This window comes from Aptenodytes forsteri, unplaced genomic scaffold (assembly GCF_000699145.1).
Source record: "Aptenodytes forsteri isolate BGI_AS27 unplaced genomic scaffold, ASM69914v1 Scaffold183, whole genome shotgun sequence".
Taxonomy (NCBI): domain Eukaryota; kingdom Metazoa; phylum Chordata; class Aves; order Sphenisciformes; family Spheniscidae; genus Aptenodytes; species Aptenodytes forsteri.
Genome location: NW_008795918.1, coordinates 145768 through 158739, shown reverse-complemented (window position 1 = coordinate 158739; position 12972 = coordinate 145768). Strand labels below are relative to the sequence as shown.

Below are 12972 nucleotides of genomic sequence, written 5' to 3'. Positions count from 1 at the left end.
AGTTGCCTGCCCCTTCTTCCAAAGGTCATAAACTCTCCTTTTTTTCCTGAGTTCCAGCCAAAGCTCTCTGTTCAGCCAGGCCGGTGGTCTTCCCTGCCGGCTCATCTTTCAGCACATGGGGACAGCCTGCTCCTGCGCCTTGAAGATTTCCTTCTTGAAGAATGTCCAGCCTTCCTGGACTCCTTTGCCCTTCAGGACCAGCTCCCAAGGGACTCTGTCAACGAGTCTCCTAAACAGGCCAAAGTCTGCCCTCTGGAAGTAGCAGTTCTGCTGATCTGCCTCCTTACTTCTCCAAGAATCGAAAACTCTATCATTTTGTGATCGCTATGCCCAAGACAGCCTCCAACTGTCACATCACCCACAAGTCCTTCTCTGTTCACAAACAACCACCTTCTGTTGTCCTATGTACCACCAATGGCTGCACTCAGCAGAACAAGTAGCTCTGCTCTAAGTGATGATGTCGCAGAGCATGGTTTGCTTTGTGTCCTGCCCGTCCTTCCTATAGAGCCTTGCTGGGATGCTAAGTTTGTTGCTCTTCACATGTCCAGATAGGGCTTTTGCCAGAGGGAGGAGGTTTTCTTCCAGGCAACTGCTCAGGAATAAAAAAATGGGAGAAGGGGAGAAATGAATGTGTTATCAAATTACAAATGTTAGTGGTAACCTCATAAGAACGTAAGAAATACCCTGCTGGGTCAGATCAGGGGTCGATCCGACCTAGTGTTCTGTCTTGGGCAGTAGGAGTAAGTGATACTATTTAGGAAGAGCATGAAAGCCCAGCCACTTTTTAGTGTTTTCTACTCCAACACCCATATTTGTTAAATTAGGCATGCTAGCAGGTACATCACTTATGTCCCCATTGTCTATGAACTTTTCTGTTGTCTTTTTGAACCTGATGATACTGTCTGCTTCCATAGCCTCCTGTGACAGCAAGTTCCAGCAGTTCACTACCCATGAGTAGTAAAAATGAAGAAGTACTTAGTATGTTTTGAGTCAATCTTTTCTAGCTTCATCAAGTACCCCTAGTTCTAATATTGTGTGATATGGTATACGACTGGTCTATATTCACCTTATACCCTACCATGATTTTTTAAACCTGCGTCATGTCTTACATCATTTGGCAATGACACACATTTTTGGGTTCTCTTCTTTGCTCCGTTGCTTCTGACTAGCTCAAAATCTTTTATTTAGAAGCAGTTGTTTTAAGGAAAATCTAGGTTCCTCAAGAAGCAGCCTCTGGTTTCTCATTCATGGGTTGTGGCTAAAGCCAGTTTGAGCGTATGCAGGCATAAATTCTGTTTCTGTTGAATGTTTCTACAGCTTCAATGTAGAGCATAAATGCAAACCCCAAACCAGCTTCTGGAAAGTTTTGTACCCTGATATTTTTGCAGTGAAGTACAGCTGCTTAAGCATTTGATTTTTCCAGGGGAAGTCCATGTTTCCGTCATCTCTTACTGAATCCTGTGGGACAAAAATAATCTCTCCCCCACCCACTATTTAGCTAAGTGTAGTTTCAGTTCTCTTCAGTTAAGCGACATGTGCCTATTCCATGCTTGTGCTACTTTTTATGTAGCAGCAAAAAGCTCTGTTAAGAACTCCTGTATATTTTGTTCAAAATAAAATACTGCATCAGATTAAATCAGAATCAATAGATTTAAAAGTTTTTGTTATATATATATGGTATGCTATGGAAGTAAACAGAAAAATCTCTTTTTAGATTAAATACAACTTCAGTCCCTGATCCTGGCAGTGTATCCACATATTGCCACTGTCCTTCGGGGAGTCTGTGTAGGAATGTACCCATAAAGACATAATTGCAAGTTTGAGAGAGTTGCTGTTGTTTTTTTTTAATATAACATTGGCTGCTAGGTATATTAGCTTGCTTTTTGTTTGTTACACTGTAGTTGCACTAATTGATTCCTATCAGGATTTTTAACATGGTTATATTTGCATGAGTTTCTCTTAGTGTATATATAGACCCAAAAATTCATGTTCAAACTCATTGGTTTCCCTGAGGATTATTGTCAGTATTTTTTCTTAAATGTTTCATATGGCATTGTACTTGTGCCCTGTATCTTTCAGACAAGTGAGAAGTAAAATACTATGGCTGCCTTGACACAGTCAAGTTAAATCCAAAAATAAGACTGGGGGCACAAGAATAAATCCAGGATTATAGTGGCTGGGAACTGCAGAGCAGTTTCTTTACAGAAGCTTAACGGAGGCACACCAGGTATGCATTTCTTGCTGTTTACTTTGGAACCGTTCTGAAGAACTCTTTTTCTTTGGTCTGGTGCTTGATAACCTTCAGAAAAGAAATGTTGCTGGGTTGTGCAAAAGAGGAAAAGGTCATTGATACGTCAAAAACTCTGCAAAGCATGATAGTAGTAGCTTAAAAGAAGGTGGTAAATAAAACAGAGAGAGCAGCATGTGAGTCACCCAACTGCAAGATGCACTTGTTCTTTGAAGTTTTTCATCCTGTCCAGTATGCCACCAAATACGAGCTTTGGTTAACTGTCAGGAGAAGCAAACTCCAGAGCAAAAGGCTTTCTGTCAGCTTCGTTCTGTGTATGAGATGCAATTAGTTAAGACTCATTTGATTACTTTTCTACCATACTAATGGAAGAGGCTGTCTCTTAAACATATGGGACCCAAACCCAGGTCACAACTCCCATGTTGGGCATGTCACCATGGGATTTATTTTTTCTTTCACGTTGTTGCTGGATAATATGGAAGTGTATGTCACTATCTGCCTTAACAAAGGCGTCTGAAAGGGTTATTTGGTTCTCAGCATGCTAAAGAAGAGATAGTTCCCTCTTCCCATTCTGTGTTTTTGAAGGGCACAGCCAACAATGAACTTTTTTGTTCTTAGGACTGACGCGTTGTGAAGGGTCATACTCCAATGATTAGTTTCAAATATATATAGTATGTGCTCTGTACTTTCGTGCATTGAGAGAAGTTGGGAAAGGTGAATGGACCCGGATTAGATGTCTGTGCTTGTGTTGTTGTGGCTATCCGGCGTAAACAAAGTGTAAGGCCCCTGCTCCTGGGTGTGTGTGCTTGCAAGTGTGCATGGAAAGGAAACTGTGTATAAAGAGGAAATACGAAATGATTCTTATTATTGTCAAATGATTAATCAGGTTGCTTGCACTTGTGCTAGTTACATTTTGTAGCATGCGCATCTCCATTCTGTATGCTCTGTATGCTGCATATATGCATATACAACTGTTCCAAGAATTTTAAGTGTGTTTTTAAATTTGTAGTAGCATTCTGTCCTTCTGCTTCTACAGCTAGATATATGATAATGAAAGGCCTGGTTTATGCAGTTTACTGTTAGAGGTGTGATAGGGTGTTTTGTTTTGCTCTGGTAACTTAAAGTTGCTTTCCTAGATCCCCCGATGCCACAGTGCTTGTCATTTTCTCAGGGTTCTTTTATACAGTGGGAAGTGAAGGCTTGTACCTTCACAAGAGGAAACTGCACCTTTCCTGCAAAGCCTGTGTAGGCTCCCTCCTTGCAATCGTGTTCTTGCCATTTCGGGCCTTGGGAACAAGTAAGTTGATTGAGGTGGCAATCTGTACATTTGTCACATGCCTCTAATTTATTACATATTTCCTGAATATCACCTCTATGTACATTCCTTTCCTTGGTATATAACACATGTGAAACTGAACTGAGTACTGAATATGCCATGTTCAAAAGAGTTTATTCCAGTGTTTCAGGATGGCCTTTCTGAATAAAAGCAGCCTTTTGCAGGCTAAGCTGGGCGTAGCAGACTAGCTGCAGATTATGTGTACTGTTAATTTTATTTGAAGCTGCCTGGGGGTGGGGTTTTTTGTTTGTTTGTTTGTTTTTTTAAAAGATGATTGCCAAAGCTCCATAGTGTTAGGAAGTTAAAAAGTACCTTATGATTGCATGGATTTGTTATTTTGTTGCACTGTAGGAGTCTATTTTAGGGGGAAAAAACCCCAGCCTCTTGCTGAAATGACATTTCAACCCTCCTGGCATCAATGGGAGTACTGCCTCTGACATTATTAATGCCCACATTTACCTAAAATAAGTACAATAAGGTAGGAAAAGCTCTGAAGAACCATGATGACCTCAGGAAGCATATTGATGCTTGCAGAAGCTGTGGGCAGCTACAAGATCTGAAGACTGTTTGTCAGGTGTGGTAAAGAAAGCTTTTTTTCTAAAAAAAAAAAAGCTTCCTTGCACTGCCTGATGAAATAAAATTTTGCAGAGTAAGGATAGTTGCCAGCGTTTTTGTAACCAAAGATACCTGAAGTAAAACCTCTGCAATCAAATGGGTTAATCATCATTCAACTTGATTCCTGAAAGCAAGTGATCTAATCTGACGCTTAACCTTTTTCAACTTGTAGCTCCTAATCACTTTCTGATAGATGAGTGGAGTTTTGTTCAACAGGTTTAAGTGTGGTGGCAGTAGAATTTTTTTTCCCCCAATAATTTCCTTTCACGGTTTCTGAAGATTTGTGACTACTGATTGAAAACTATTGTGTTAGTAGATTTGGCTTATTGGATGCTAGCTGAACCACAGGTTTAGTGGCTACGTCTGGCCACTTACTTATTAAGCAGTAATAATATCTATTTTATTCTGACTGACACTGACCTTTTTGATATTTTCCTTAGACAATCTGCTTCATCTTGATTCATCATCATTCCAGGATAGTGGTGTCCTTGGGGCTCTCTCTTAACATTGATATGGTACAGAAGATTTAAAGTCAGGTATTGTTTTGGATCCCTCTTTCCTGCCAAAATGAAACACACAATCTAGAACTGAATGCATTTTTTTTTTCCCTTATGTGATTTGTCTTAATATTTTGGTTCTTTCAGCTGATGTTCACAAGGAATAGAGTCACGTGATGTATGAAGGCAAACACATACACTTCTCTGAGGTTGACAATAAGCCCTTGTGCTCATATAGCCCCAAACTGTGCAAGCAGAGGCGACTTAACGGGTACGCCTTCTGTATCAGACACGTTCTGGAGGACAAGACTGCCCCCTTCAAGCAATGTGAATATGTGGCCAAGTATAACAGCCAACGCTGCACCAACCCCATCCCCAAATCTGAGGACCGTAGGTGAGTTGTGGTTACCCATCTGCAAAGTGGGAAGCGGCTGTGACATAGGCATGAGTTTTCTTTTAAGATGCTGCCTGGTTTCAGGATGAGGGAGGAACTGGACTGAGTGGATTGAATTCCAGGATGTTCCTTTGAGGGTTTTGTTTTAAGCCCAGTAAACTTAATTTTATTTTCTGTGGGAGTCAAGTACTCAGAAAGTGGGCAGTAACTTACTCCTAAGGAAGTTTTTGGGAGAGTTCATTGCTTTTCTCAAATTCACTATAAACTGTGGATCAAACCTGCTACACAAAATCTGCTGTTCTAATTAATTTGCTTTGTCACTCACAGTATATGCTCTTAAAAAGGCCTGCTTGTTTGGCCAGCTGTGCCAAAAGCACACTTCCGTCTACTTTTTCAGGACAGTTGAAAATGCATACCTTCTGGGCTTAGGGAGCAGTGACACATAGGGACGAATTCAGAATTACAATTCAGTGTTTGTGATTTGGTACTGATCTGTAGTGTTGTATTACTGGAATAAAATAAATGCTACTTGATAACAAATGAGCCAGCTGGGAAAGTGCTGTCTACTCCCTTTCTTCTCTGTTTCCCCAGTTCCTCTCCCCCTCCCTGCCCAAATGAAGATGCCCAAGGTGCCCAGGTACTAAATGCCTTGCAAAAAATAGTGCTTGAAGTTGTTGGGGAACTGGGAATTCAAACCAGATTTCCTGAATTGCAGCCCCTACTGTAACCACAAGGACATTCTTCCTTGCTCTTTAAGACTTCCTGAACACCAGTCTCATTGGTGTTGCTTGGGCTGAAATAGCAGAATTTGTCTAATCTTGGCTGCCAGGTATACATGACTTTAGTTTTTCAGAGTCATTGTTTCAGGTTTTGCCAGTAACACAGTATTTAATTAACGTATGTGTTAACTATCTGAGACTTGTTCTGTTAGAAATGATTTTTTTAACCTAAAATATAAAGAAAATATGCCAAAAAAGAATCAAACCACTATTCACTGACCTTTCACATTATTAAGTGCCATTCACTAACCTTTTGCTTTATTAGCAGTGTTCCCACTGTGCCCTACATATAACTTCCTTCTCAGCTCACAGCTCCCTCTCTTGTCTGAACAACAGTTGGACTGTGCTCTAAATTAACTTGCACTTCACCTGCCATTTCAGTTGAGGAGACTGATGAAGTGAGAAAAAACCATGAATGTTTGTCAAAAGCTGTAGGGCAAATGCTCAAATGGCACAAGATGAATAACTTTAAGCTGTAATTTGACAGTCGTTGACTGTTTCTTTGCTACTGCACAATTGAGGCTCTTTGGAAATAAGCTTGCAGAAATGATCATGGAATTTTTTAGCGCAAATGGTATGCTGTAATTTCAGATGCAAGAGCTGATTGAGCCAGAGTTGCTGTTTACCAGGGGTCATACTTAAAAACAATAGAAATAGTAGTACTTCATGACACTTTTTTAGGTCTCATATGTTCCCATGGAATTTGAGATTTTTCTTTACACCTTGAATTGAGTTCACACTTTGTTCTTTTTGATTTTTCTCAAGTTAAAGTGAAGTGTGGTCATGACATCTGGTGTATGTTATATTAGAATAATTCAATTGCATGTCGAGTGTCACATTACAGTACTTGAAGAGGACAGCAGGTGTCTGAAGGAGAAAATAAACTTTTAATTTCAAATGAGAGGATGTGATAGTTTGAAAGAATATTTTAAAAGACTGCTTCTCAGGGCAGAGTTTAATTTTAACAATAAAATTTAATGAATGCTAGTGGTAAGACTGTGCCTGCTCTAAATTTTTTTTTTTGGCAGGCAAACCTGTATCTGTTTCTTAGGAGACTTTTTTCACACTCCGTTTGATATAAAGATGTTTGCTATGTCTGAGTTCTTCACTTGTAGCTTTTAATTTTCTGTGTACAAAATTACTGTCAGATGGTCATTTTGTCACAGTTTTAGACGTGTAATTGTACATGATCAGAAGCAGGCTAGCTTCTAGCAGGCTAGCAGGATAGCTGTGACAGCTATCTTCTTATATACTTTTAAAGATTATAAAAAATAAAATGTCTTAACAGGACGCATGCATTCTATGCCAAAAGCTTCATACTCTGTCCACAGATAATTAAAAAAAATTATCACTTGACCCCAGACAAATGAGATGCTACCAGCCACAAAGATGTTTAATATGCTGCTATATTATTAGATTTCTTATTAACAATTAACATTCTACAAATTAAATCTATTAATAGTGCATGACTTCATTGGCTTATTTGAAGTCTAATTTCTCTATTCACTATCTTGTTTTTTTAAAGAATATATACGGGATGATACAGACATGGGTTCTGTATCTGTATTTCCTCTGAATACATGCATCTTAATTCTTTCTTATCCAAATACACACATAGAAAATGAAGTTCGACTTAATTTTTAAGTATAGGGTTATTACAATTTAGCTGAGTTAAACAACATTTTATCTATTTATTTATTTAAAGAGAATCTTTAAATATTTTGTTAATATGCAAGATGCTTTCCAGTTTGTTTGGATCTTCCTTTAAATAAGCGACAGAACTTGATACCAGTCTGGGATGTACTGGGAAGCAGAATGCAGTTGTAGGTGGAAAACCTCGCTGTGTGGATTCTTGCCCTCCCAGTGATGTGGGAAACTGTCCAGCTGAAGCCTCAGAGCCCATCGCCTTTTGTGTGCTTCATGTTATGATAATTTTAATGGATATCAACCCACTGCTCTTACCATATGTGCTGACTGCATTTGGCCTCACCTGCACAGAATAAGTGCCTTTGGCACTGAGGAAGGAAGGGGGAAAAAATATATTAGATACTCAATGTGGTACTGTCAGCTGAGAATAACTCACAGGCAGGTTATAGAAGTGACAAATTGTGCCACTAAGACAGGCACATCAGAATTGGCTCTTGTAGGGCCAGCTTGACCCTAACGGGTTTCATGCTCAGAGCCATGTGAAAAGGACTGTGCTGCTTGCAGGTGCTATTCCAGTCTTCCCAGTAATCTGTCTTCCATGGAGCATGAACTACTAACGCCTTCCCTGGCATTACATCTGATCCAGAGAGTTTATTGCCTTAACTCAGCTGGTTATGGACTGGTTCCAGCAGAGTCAGTTAATGTCTGCACCAAGCTCTGCAGCACCGCGTAAAGTCAGAGTCAGTTTGGGCCAGGGCCAACTAAAAAGCCGTCCTGGAACCTGAAGAACAGGGAAGTGGGGGTGCGTGCCTGCCTGCCTCCATATGGGACCAGCTAGAGCCTGGCAAGGCCAAGGTTGAGTTGGTGCTAATAAATTATGCCTAGCCAAAACTGCCTGCGTCTAGTCTTCTCTACCCTGAGAAGACTTAAGTGCTCTTCCCAGCTTCTCTTGCTCCTTTTAGTCCAGCGGGCAAGGTGTATCAGCCGCAGTTATGCTGGAAGACAGAGAGTTGATAGAGCCTAAAGCACAGAGCCAAGTCAATGTGTACTGGAGTCTGCAAGTGCATGTAATCTATATTTTCATTATGTTGTAGCCTGACATCTATGGGTTTGTGTCTAGAGGTGATGCCTGTGTGAGAGATTGTTGGCTTTCAGTGGTGCAGCATGGTCATTTGTAAGAGCCAAAGCTTTATTCTCTGCCATATAACAATGATGCTGTTAGAGTTAAACAAACAAGCAAAACCCTTAATAGCCTAAAACTCAGAGAATGTTAGCAACCTAATTACCTTTTCATAGGTTTATTCACATTTTCTATTTTTTGCTTTCTCTTTGGTTTTCACAATGAAAACAGACTAGCCAGTTTTACCTCCTTGCTCCTGCACAAGCACAAGGTGGCAATATTTAAGTTCTGAACAATATAAAGGAATTATATTTTTTCTCATATGGAGAAAAACGCTCTTTTTATTGGAATAAGAGGGGAAAAAATTCCATTGTGTTTGTCTTGTCTGTTTATTTTTTTTTCTTCTGTCATACTAAAAGTGCTGTTCTAACTGATCTCATCAGTCTTGTTCAAACAAAATATTTTAAAAGTGCTTAATTTTAATTATGGGAATGGTGCTGTTGACTTTAAGGGAAGCTTTATTGAGCCCTCATTATATAATTTTATTTTTAGAAGTGCATCTCTCAGTATTAATTTACAGTATTCCAGTGTATTCTAATAAGGACTCCACACATTGCTGGCTTTCAGCTTGCCTCATTTAGATTTATTTATTACTTACAACTTAATGTAATAAAGAAATTATTTAGACAATAATAAGTAGCAGTACTTCTCAGCCTTTTCTGAGTTGTGAATCCTTATGGGTGTGGATCCCTCGAGAAACTACATGTATGGAGATCGTTAAGGAGCATACATGAATTTGCTTTTTCTTTTTTACCTTTTATGGACCCTTTAGAAGCAGTTCACACATTGATTCTTTAGGGGTGGAACAGCAAGTTGAAAGTCACCAAGGTGAAGTGTTAAACCTTTTTGGGGGTTTGGTTTGAGCTTTTCTGTTATTTTTTCTCCATGAAGACCAGGGATGATTTCATTTTAACCTATTTGTTCAACAAAACTTACTTTTCTCAGATTCATGCTGATCGGATTTTATACCTTCATGGTATATTTGCTTATCTTGTCCTTATTCATATCCATGAATACCTTCATGGATGTGTCCTTAGCTTGTTCATTAATACCTTGATGTAGACATCACTTTTTCCTCATATCTTTGTTTTCATGTATAAGCTGCAGGTTATAGATGGGATCCTGCAAGGGCAGAAGTCTGATTGCTGGTGGCATTCTACAGAGGCAGGAGGGCCTGCCTGTGTGAAACAGGAAAAGGATCAGATCATGGTTCCTACATTTCTGTCACCTTCTTGTATTAATCAGAGAAAAATTACTTGTTTACTTCTTAATATGTTATCTGTGGCCATAAATTGTAACTCTTCTTTTAATTTTCATGACAAACTTTCAAAGACTTTTTTCCTTTTTTCTTTTTTTTTTTTTAAATAACATGACTGTAAAAGCTTTTTTTATATTAGAAAAGCTTAAAGTCCATGTTTGTGGATTGTATGTATACATATTCCTGGCATTGTGTAAACATTTTCTAGCAGCAGAGAATTTCTTTTAAACTAGACTTTTGTTTGAAGAACATGCAGCTATTCCTCTGGCTACAAAATTCATCATGTTAAACTACTAAAACAGAACTTAAATATTTATGCTACTTGTTCATTAAGTGCAAATAGTGACCCTTCTCAGCAGGTGTCTCTAGTGAGATTGTCCATATAAGAAACTGCTCCCTACTACAGTGGAATTCATAACAATAATGTGTGCATTGATGAAAATGTTAACTACTTCCAGTGAAAGAACAGCTGAATGAAAGGAAGTTGTCTTCAATGTACCTTTTTTTGGGAGCTTTTGAAATGATCAGAGTTAATGGCTTGAGTTCTTGCTGTTTTATGTATCAGACAGTCCATTTGTTTTGTTTGGTTTGTTTTGTGAGTATTTACCCTATTAGTAAATATTTTGAATGGTTGTGTGTGAATCTCCTATGAATAATGACTGAAGACTTTTATATCTTAAGATTACAAATTGTCACTTGTATAACGTTTTGTTTTTTGTTACGGGTTGGGAACACCACAGTTACCTGTTGTATTAGAAGCAGTTGTGTACACTTCTTATAAAACCTCATGTTTTGATCTAAATTTGCATGAGATGGGTGTGTGTGGATTTCCCTTTAGTGATGTCTGTTTTCTTCAGATTTTACTTACAAGAGTTGAGTTAATAACTGACTGCTTTTACTTTTCAAAGGTACTGCAACAGCCACCTGCAGGTACTTGGCTTTATACCGAAAAAGGAGAGGAAGAAAAAGAATGATCCCATAGAGGAGGTAAAGGTCAGGCATCAGATGGATGCTATGGCCTTCAGTCTGACAGTGCCCACCCTGGCCTTGAAGATGCCCAATGGACTGGATGGGATGTCCCTCTCCCCTCCAGGGGCTAGGCTTCCTCTCCATTACCTGGAGGCAGAATTAGAAGACCCCTTTGCTTTCAACGAGGAAGATGATGACCTAAAGAAAGGGGCAACAGTGAGGAAAAAGTTGCAGAGCAAGTTGGCTCAAAACCGGCAGCGCCAGAGAGAGACAGAGATTTTAAAAGTTCGCCAAGAGCACTTTAGCCCCCTTCCTGCACCTTTGCAGCAGCAGCCTCTGCAGCAGCAGCACTCCCATCTGCCACCTTCATCAGCTTCATTAAAGCCGACAGGGCTACCGCAGGGCGTAGTCTGCAAGTCACCTCAACCTCCGAACACCAGCCTACCAATGCAGGGAGTGGCACCTACCACACACACTATAGCACAAGCCCGGCAGTTGTCTAACAAGAGACCTCTGCCTCTCCTGCCACCCGCTAGGGCTCCTGTCACGGACCCTCCAAGGACTGATCGGGTCCTCATGAAAGCCACAACCTTTTCTCCGCACTCGTCCTGCATGAGCCGGCTACAGAGACTGGTGAAACTGTGCACTCGAAAACAGCAGCTGGACACTGATCTGTTTCCACATTTAGGTGGGTAGATTATAGATGCACTGCCTGCTTATTTTTTAACCTGAAACCAAAAAACAAAAGAGGAATGTCTTCCTAGCCTTGTCCTGCATTCGTGTGTGGTCCGTACAAAATAATCCTGAACTAGGTAATCTCTTGGTGTTTTCTTTAGCCCTGTTCTCTACGAAGGGAATGCCTGGACCCATCGCGTATGTTTTATGGCATTTTGGTTATTTATTCTTCTTAATGTCCCGTTAACCATTTGAGAAATCAAACTGAGGTGTAGAAAGCATTGCTTGGATGATACAGACATCGTACAGAAGGTTTGCAACTTGAGCAGTAAAGGTGGCACAGCTGTACCTACATGAGTGGACAAGGTTAGATGGAATGTAAATATGTGACAAGTGCACATTATAAAATCAGTGCAAGTAGAAGTTTGGAGATTAGGCCCATCATTCTGTGCAGATCCAAATTTCCAGTTGACTTGACTGGGAAAATTGGAACATAAGAGAATTTTTCTTGACTGGGCCTATTCTGGGCTTGTACAGAATGTGGATGAACAAAAGTAAAAGATTACTGCAGGAGGGCAGCACCGTTACAGAAGGTAATTGGAGAGGTGGAGTCTTGTCTACATACCAGTGCAGGAATAGTCTCCTCCTCATTTATTATCTAGAAACCGTAATAATCAATTGCTGCTTATGAAAATGTAAGTAAATATAACAAACTTGCTGCTATGGCAGTAGTGCTCTCTAAAGCTTTAAAAAGGCAGCTGACTTTGTGGCTTAGTTGTCTGATTATGAATACAGACCTAGGTACACCTAGCTGTCCTTGTTATTTCCCTTATCCTCCAAAGTCACCTTACTTTTCTGCTTAGTTTTAGACTGTACTTTTCTAACAAGTAAAATACTGACAGGGAAAAGGGAAACAGGAGTCAGTGTGTGATATTAGAACAGGATTGCCATTTATGATGCTTAAAAAAAAAAAAGACTTAAATCTGGACGTTCTTCATATAACATCTTATTTAATTGCAAACATCTGTAATTTTTGCTATTTCAATTAACCTTTTTTTAATTTGCTGTTAAGATCTGCCCTTTGGCACTCATGGGATAGCTTGACTATTTGTTCAGAAGATAATTAGTATCCCATAGCATGTCTCCAAAGGACGTTGTTCTTCAGAAAACCGCTTTGATGGTCCTACATATAATGCACGTCTTTTGAGGAATGGCAGCTCCAGAGGCACTTCTGAGTGTCACAGACCCCAATAGCTTAGAAAGTGACCTGCATTTTGAACAACTGTAGAAAGATCACTTTCTGTGTTTAATGTTTTACATTCTCAAGTGGTGTCGTGGTTTAATCTCAGCTGGCAACTGAGCACCACAAAGCCG

General features: G+C 39.7%; 1 protein-coding gene across 5 annotated transcripts in view; it reads left to right on the top strand.

Moving 5' to 3' along the window:
* INO80D (INO80 complex subunit D) overlaps window positions 1-12972 on the top strand; it is a 39591-nt gene that overhangs the window by 7201 nt on the left and 19418 nt on the right. For 3 of the 5 annotated variants that reach the window (XR_002086266.1, XM_009284629.2, XM_019473501.1), the window contains exons 3-5: window positions 4640-4735; window positions 4844-5090; window positions 10863-11611. Coding sequence is in view for 2 of the 5 variants with exons in the window: in XM_009284629.2 (XP_009282904.1) it covers window positions 4873-5090; window positions 10863-11611 (967 nt within the window). In the remaining 3 variants the exon portion in view is untranslated. The other 2 variants (XR_002086267.1, XR_002086268.1) reach the window with 2 other exon arrangements.